This window comes from Panthera onca, chromosome E1, assembly GCF_046562875.1.
Source record: "Panthera onca isolate mPanOnc1 chromosome E1, mPanOnc1 haplotype 2, whole genome shotgun sequence".
Lineage (NCBI taxonomy): Eukaryota > Metazoa > Chordata > Mammalia > Carnivora > Felidae > Panthera > Panthera onca.
The window spans coordinates 11,128,035-11,135,695 of record NC_138352.1 but is presented as its reverse complement, the minus strand read 5'-3'; the positions used below and the strand labels follow the sequence as shown (position 1 = coordinate 11,135,695).

At 51.6% G+C, this 7,661-nt stretch overlaps 1 protein-coding gene across 3 annotated transcripts in view; it reads left to right on the top strand.

Moving 5' to 3' along the window:
- The first annotated feature begins 2,824 nt into the window (after positions 1 to 2,824).
- The window catches only part of RNF157 (ring finger protein 157), an 82,337-nt gene continuing 77,500 nt past the window's right edge, over positions 2,825 to 7,661 (top strand). For 2 of the 3 annotated variants that reach the window (XM_081791112.1, XM_081791111.1), the window contains exon 1: positions 2,825 to 3,206. In XM_081791112.1, coding sequence (XP_081647238.1) covers positions 3,119 to 3,206 — 88 coding nt within the window. In that variant the 5' untranslated portion in view covers positions 2,825 to 3,118. The remainder of the gene's footprint in view (positions 3,207 to 7,661) is intronic. The other variant, XM_081791110.1, reaches the window with a different exon arrangement.

Here is a 7,661-nt window from a genome sequence, read left to right as displayed (position 1 = left end):
ATCTTGACCTGAGCCAAGAGTCAGACACTTAACCAACTGAGCTACCCAGGCGCCCCGATCTCCACTATTTTTTTTTTATCTGCAACTCCTAAAACCCCAGACATTCAGAAAACCCTAAATTTGGTGGTACAAACTGATCTGAATTGATGAAAGGCTGATCTGAGGCTCCTTTACCCCTTTTGTGAAAACAGCAATTAATTAAAAAACATTTTTTTTTTTTTAGTAGGTTCCACACCCAACGTGGGGCCTGAACTCATGACCCTGAGATCAAGAGTTAATATGCTTTACCAACTGAGCCAGCTAGGCACCCTTATTGATGCTTTTTAATTATTTATTTATGTTTACTTTTTTCTTATTGCTTCTCTTTTTTGTTGTTGTTTAGTTTTAAAGTTTGTGTATTTATTTTTGAGGTGGGGGGAAGGGCAGAGAGAGAAGAAAAGAAAGAATCCCAAGGAGGTTCCACACTGTCAGCAGAGAGCCCAACATGGGGCTCGAACTTACAAACCGTGAGAGCATGGCCCCAGCCAAAATCAAGGGTCAGATGCCTCACCGACTGAACCACCCAGGCACCACCTCTACGGTTTCTTTTTAACTGCCTCTTGATTCACTCATTGGTTCTTTTATAACCAATGAAGTCCGGGCTATTCTACAGACGAGGAAACAGACTTGATTAGAGCCTAGTCCAAAGTTACATAACTGGCTAGGGTCTTGATTTGTCCAACCAAAAGTCAGTGCTTTTCCTCTGCTTCCGTTTCTTCAATTGTAAAACCAAAGGGTTAATAGCACGTACTTCGTAGGGTTGCCGTGGCGGGATGAATGTTTTAATATGTAAAAACACTTAAAATAGGGCATGGCACATAGAAAGTGTTCAGTTAATGTCTGCTAATGTTCTTGTGCTATGCCCTGTTTTTCTTCACTCTTCCAAGCATTGGATTCCTGACTATTCATGGGAGCAGGAAGCAGGTTACAGGCTTGTAGAGTGTTATCCAAGATGAGGAATGAACCGGTTTCCCAGACTCGGCGCAGGCTGAGGTGGGACCAGAACAGATCCTTGCAAGCAACAGAACTGAGCTGCCCCTTTTTTTTTTTTTTTAAAGTTTATTTATTTTGAGAGCGAGAGAGAGAGAGAACAAGCAGGGGAGGGGCAGAGAGAGGAGAGATAGGATCCCAACCATGCTCTGTGCTGCTGGTGCAGACCCCAACATGGGGATTGAACTCACGAATCTCAAGATTGTGACCTGAGCCAAAACCAAGAGTCAGATGCTTAATGATTGAACTATCCGGGTGCCCCTGAGCTGCCCTATTGAGACACATCCCCCCGCCCCGCCCCCCCCGGCTCTGACTAAAACCCTTAGATGCAGAGAAGCTCATAAAAAGGACAGTACCCCCTTTACAAAATGCTGAGAGCAGGAAGAACAAAAGTTTCTGAATGGAGCCCAAGATTATAAGGCTAAATTCTACTCTGCGATGTGCTGAAGGCCTTCTATTTTGAGGTTGTTGTAGATTCTTCATGACTCGTATTTTACCTTATTATTACTATAAGGTAGGACCTGCATGTGGGGAATGGAGTATCGAGGAGGACGCCAGTTCCCTCCCAGAGATATGTCCGCGAGCCTACTAGTGGTTGGGGCCAGGGGCTGGAGGGAAGGCTCTGGACTCTGCCAGGGAGCCCTGGAGCTTGGGAGAAGGCTGCCCACCAACATGTCTGGGCCAGGGACTTGCCCTGTAGCTCAAGCCCTCCTCATAGCATCAGTCAACATAAATAACAGAGACATGTTCCTGCCATCCTGGGGACCTTGGAGAAAACCAAGGCAACTTGTCCTAGGTGCCTTTAGCACCAAAAGAGGGCAATGAACAACGCAAAACATAACCAGGAAAGGCTATAAAAAGCCTTTGCAAACCTAGTCAAGGGAACTGGACACTCCACACGGTACTTTAAACATCGTGAAAAGTTGTTGAAGTCATATTTTGGCAGTTGAAATTTCTGCTGATCAGCCCACCTTTTCAGAAAAACATAACAAAACACCCGACCCACAAATAAAATAAAAGGTTTAAAATACAAATGTCTAGAATTAAGTTTTTAGAATGACGCCTTCTGCCCAGCTTCTCACTGTCTTAAGTGTTTTCATCAAGAGAGGCCCCTTGCTCTGCCTGGCCCCATTCGCCTTCCCCTGCGTTGACTCTTCGCGCACGCAGTCCTCAAAGGCCCCCAAAAGGTGCAATCAGAGCTTGGATGTCTTGGATCTTAACGTGGGTTGATGCTCTCCGAACTTCGAAGCTGCAGGAGCCGCCTCAGGGACCCACAGGGAGCATGTACAGAGTTGGGCGCTCCGAAAGGAGCTACGTGAGAGGCATGGCGATACCCTCATAGCGGGTCACCAGTCTTGAGTAATCTCCCCGGCCCCTGGGAGATGGGATCAGCAGGGCACTTTAGAGCAGAGGCGCGGTGAGCGTGGGGGGCGGCGAGAGAGACGCCGATGCCACGCCGTCCTCTGCTTGGAGCGCGCTCGGACCGCTGCGGCTGGGGACGCCCCTCTGCGGGGTTCTGGCCGCCGGCTCGCTCGTGTCGGGGGCGGGGCTGGAGCAGCCTTTCCACCGCCCGGCGGCCTCGCGCCGCCTTCAGGTGTCTGGGTCGACGGCGAGCAGGCTCCGGGCCGGGCGGTCGGAGGAGCCGGAGCCGCAGCCCACAGCCCCAGCCCGCGGCCGCGAGCCCCCGGCCGTCTCCCCGCGCCCGGATGGCAGCCGCTCGCGCCGCATCCCCCCGCCCATTGGCTGGCGCGCCGCCGCCGCCCCGCCCCGCCCCGTCCCGCCCCGCCCCGCCATTGGCCGCGGCCGCCTCGGGCCCCCTGCTCCAGCTGCCGCTGACATCACGCGGCCCGAGGCGGCGGCGGCGGCGGCGGCGGCGGCGGCTGCGCCCCCGGCCCAGCGCGCAGACCCCCCCGTCGGCAGAGGCGCCGCCGCGGGGCCCGGCGGAGGATGGTGCGCGGCGCGCCGGGGGCTCCCCGCCGCCAGAGCCGCAGCGCCGAGGCGGAGCCGGCTGCGGCGGACAGCCGACCCCCGCACCGCGCGCGGGGCGAGCGGCCGCGGTGAGGCGAGAGGGCGGCGCGGGCGCAGCGCCATGGGGGCCCTGACGAGCCGGCAGCACGCGGGCGTGGAGGAGGTGGACATCCCGTCCAATTCCGTGTACCGCTACCCGCCCAAGTCCGGTGAGCGCCGGCGGGCGCGGGCTGGGCGCGCCCCGGGGCCGGGGGGGTGGGGAGGTCTGTGGGCCGGTGCGGCGGGGCCGTTGGCGGGGTAGCCGCGGTGGCCGGCCGGCCCGCCGCCCGAGGACGCGAGCGGCCTGCAGGCCGTCTGCCCGGTGACAGAGACGCGAGCGGCGGGGACTGCGGCTCCGGAGGGGCGGGGTGCCCGCGGGGCCCTTCTTGGCGCCCGGTGCGCCCTTTCCGCCGGGGGGGTTGCTGAGGGCTAGGTGAGGCGGGCCTGGCGTCCGAAACCGGGGCCGAGGGCCGGGGGCCGCGCATCCAGGCCTCTGGAGAGGGAGGCGCGGACGCAAGGTTTGAAGTAGGTTTCTCGGGGAGGGGTGGAGTGGCGGGGGGGGGGGGGGCGCGGAAAGCTTCCATTGCCTGCGGGAGGATGGAGGCCCAGAATGCGTTTGCAGGCTGGCGCTTTTCAGGAAGCTGTCAGAAGCAGAAAGAAGTGTTTCACAGAAACGTTTGGGCATCTGAGTATCAGAGTCACCCGGGTTGTCGCTTTGCCAGAGTAGCGGCAGGCCTGGCTTTTGGAATGGGGAGAGCTAGGGGACAGGGCACAGGCATTTAGAATGTCTCGAAGTTACTGTGTGTGTGGTCAGAATCGTTGAAAAGAGCGATGTCTGCAGCCCCTGGGCTGTGCCCTAAGCGTTGGAGGTGGAGGAGGGTTTTGCCAGGGAGGGGGAGAGGATCCCGAGTGGATTGAGCAGCAGCCAGTTCTGAACTGCTTGCTGCATGACCTCTTTGCTCGTGATTTTTCATTGCTTTTTCCCAAGGCTTCTGGGGGACGGATGGCTACCGTCTTCTGTTTGGCCTGGGACCTAATGAGGCTTTGGGCGATCTTGGAGAGGTGTCAGGATGGGAGCCTCAGGGTAAAGACATGCTAATGAGATGAGCTGGTTTCTCAGCAGTGTGTCCAGTGTGTGCCAGGTGGAAGCAGGGACCAGACGATGAACCTGCACCCTGCAGAATGTCTGCCAGCCCTGTTTCTTGCTGCTGCTGTGCCAAAGCATGAATCCTTGCTGAATATGATTAAGAGCCGTTTTAGAACAGTCTAAGACAAAGCTGCGGGATCTCTAGTGTTTTAAGAAAACTCTAGCTAATTAGGACTGTATGAAAAAATGCCCATAGAAGCATGCACTTTGCTTTTTAATGGACAGAAATATGCACAAGTATTTGTGGGGGTTCCCCCTCCCCCCCCCCCCCCGAAATCACTTAGCTTTTATTGATCAGAGTATGGAACATGTTTTGCTGAGCTTGGAGTTTTCAGTAGAGTTTGCAGTCTCAGAAGAGGATTCACCCTCCTTTCACGTGTGGGAATTAGCATGGGTAAATCTCTAGAAGGCGGTTCCCCAAAGGATATTAATACAAGTATGAGTCTTGGGTGATGACCATAAAAGGAAAATGGACCAAACTAAAACTTTTTAAAAAGATTTGTTTGTTTATTAAGTCTATTTATTTATTTAGAGAGAGAGGCGGGGGGGGGGGGAGCAGAGAGAGAATCCCAAGCAGGCTCCACATTGTCAGTGAAGAGCCCGTCTCGGGACTCGATCTCACGAACTGGGAGATCATGGCCTGAGCCGAAGTCAGGCACTCAGCCAGTTGAGCCACCTAGGTATCCCCAAACTAAAACTTTCCTTATGCAGCACACTTTGTGCTGACAGTCTGAAATAATCCTCTCCACTCCACCAGTCTTTTAAAAGTGCTAAGTAGTCGTAGCTCATTTCTTTTTTTTTTTTTTAATTTTTTTTTAAAATTTATTTATTTTTGAGACAGCATGAACGGGGGAGGGGCAGAGAGAGAGGGAGACACAGAATCGGAAGCAGGCTCCAGGATCTGAGCTGTCAGCACAGAGCCTGATGCGGGGCTCGAACCCACAAACCGCGAGATCGTGACCTGAGCCGAAGTCAGCCGCTCAACCGACTGAGCCACCCAGGCGCCCCATTCGTAGCTCATTTCTAATTGGAACTTATATATGTGAGAAATCTTTACAGCAAAAGGGCCAAATTATTTGTGTTGAAGATAAAACACAGAAGATAAGAACCAGAACATTCATGTCCCAGCCAGCACATCTTTGTGGACTTGAGAATTTCCATGAACTTGCATTTATGCTCTAGTCTGGAGACATTTCCCACCCTTCATCTGATCTTTAAACTGACTTGGCTTTTTTTTTGTTTTTTTTTTTTTAATTTTTTTTTAACATTTATTTATTTTTGAGACAGAGAGAGACAGAGCATGAACGGGGGGGGGGGGGGGGTCAGAGAGAGAGGGAGACACAGAATCGGAAACAGGCTCCAGGCTCTGAGCCGTCAGCACAGAGCCCGACACGGGGCTCGAACTCACATACCGCGAGATCGTGACCTGAGCCGAAGTCAGACGCTTAACCGACTGAGCCACCCAGGCGCTCCCTGACTTGGCTTTTTATGGGGACGATAGTATTGTAGACCTGAAAAGGGACCTTTGAGAGAATTTGGCCCAAGACCCACTCATGTGGGTGGTAAGAAAGTGGAAGTCCAGAGACGTAAATTAGTCTGGCCAGGTCACCCATCAAGTTAGGGCACTTCTTTCTAAGCCATCAGCCTCTGCCTTTCGCAAAGGAATTGACTTGTGGAAAGGAGGCTGCTCTGCATCAGGACTGAAACAGAACTCAAAGGCCCGTCCTTGTTGAGGAATCAGACTGGGTTGATTTTAAGCCTTCTTATCTTCAGTACTGATAGTAGGACAAAGCAGATAACAGAGTCGGCTTTCTCCAGGTGACCAGCTAAACTGAGACCGTGCCCTGACTCCCTGGAAAGTCTCAGACTCTGCTGCCCGTGGAAGAGTTTCAGAAAGCAACTGTGTCATCTGGCCCTGTGATGATAGTTACAGTGCCTGGCAGAAATTGCTTTCTTTTGTTTGTGTCTTTAGAGGAACCCCTTAGTTTTGTACGCTCATTGGAATAGAAACATTTAGAAATTACTGAGAACAGGGGCGCTTGGGCGGCTCAGTCGGTTAAGCATCCGACTTCAGCGCAGGTCATGATTGTGGGTTCGAGCCCCGTGTTGGGCTCTGTGCTGACAGCTCAGAGCCTTGAGCTGCTTTGGATTCTGTGTCTCCCTCTCTCTGCCCCCCCTCCCCTTGTGCTCTGTGTCTCTCGCTCTCTGTCTCAAAAGTAAATATTAAAATAATTAAAAATTTTTTTTTAGCGTTTATTAACGCTCTGAGAGACAGAGAGACACAGAGCGTGAGCAGGGGAAGGGTAGAGAGAGGGGGAAACACAGAATCTGAAGTAGGCTCCAGGCTCTGAGCTGTCAGCACAGAGCCCGACGCGGGGCTCGAACTCACAAATTGCGAGATCATGACCTGAGCCGAAGTCGGTCGCTTAAACCAACTGAGCCACCCAGGCGCCCCTAAAAATTTTTTTTAGAAATTACTGGAAACAGCTGATTTCATGTTGAAACTGAAGTTTCTTTAAAAAATTAAGTTTCTTTTTTTTAGAGAGAGATAGCCTAAATTGTTTTATAATTATTTTTTGAATAAGTAATCTAAGTTACATGATTCAAAGTTTAAAAGAATGAAAAGCCATAAAGTGAAAGTCTTGTTCTCACTGCTCTGTTCATCACCCGGTTTCTCCCCATACACCTCCTCCCATCCCTGTGTAACCATTTTTGGTTTCTTTGGAATTCTTCCAGTTTCTTGTGCGAATACAAGCATAACATGCTATTTAGGCTGTTCTGCACCTTTTTTTTTAAACCTTTTTTTTTGTAGAGATTTTATTATTTATTTTGTATACATTTTTAATGTTTGTTTATTTATTTATTTTGGAAAGAAAGAGCACAAGACGGGGAGGAGCAGAGGGAGAGAGGAAGACACAGAATCTGAAGCAGGCTCCAGACTGCTTGCTGTCAGCGCAGGGCTGGATGTGGGGCTTGAACCCATAAACCGTGAAATCGTGACCTGAGCCAAAGTCAGCTGCTTAACCAGCCGAGCCACCCAGACACCCCAAAGATTTTATTTATTTTTTAAATGTTTATTTATTTTGAGCTAGAGAGAGAGCATGCAAGTGTGGGCAGGGGAGAGGCAGAGAGAGAGAGAATCCCAGGCAGACTCCACACTGAGTGTGGAACCAGAAGCAGCGCTCAGTCCCACAACCCTGTGATCCCGACCTCAGCCAAAATCAAGTCAGATGCTCAACCGACTGAGCCACGCAGGTGCCCCAAGAGCAGTTTTTTAAGCATGGATAACGCCTCTTGTCTGTGAAATAGTTATAACAATTTCTCTTAGTTTTTAGGAACATCAATTTAATATTAGTTTCGAAGCCAAGGAGTTTAAAATCTGTAACTCACCACAAAATAAAGAATTGTTCAGTTCTGGGACCGTTTGATAACTTTAAAATTAAGTAAGTTCCTTGGGGTGCCTGGTGGCTCGGTCGGT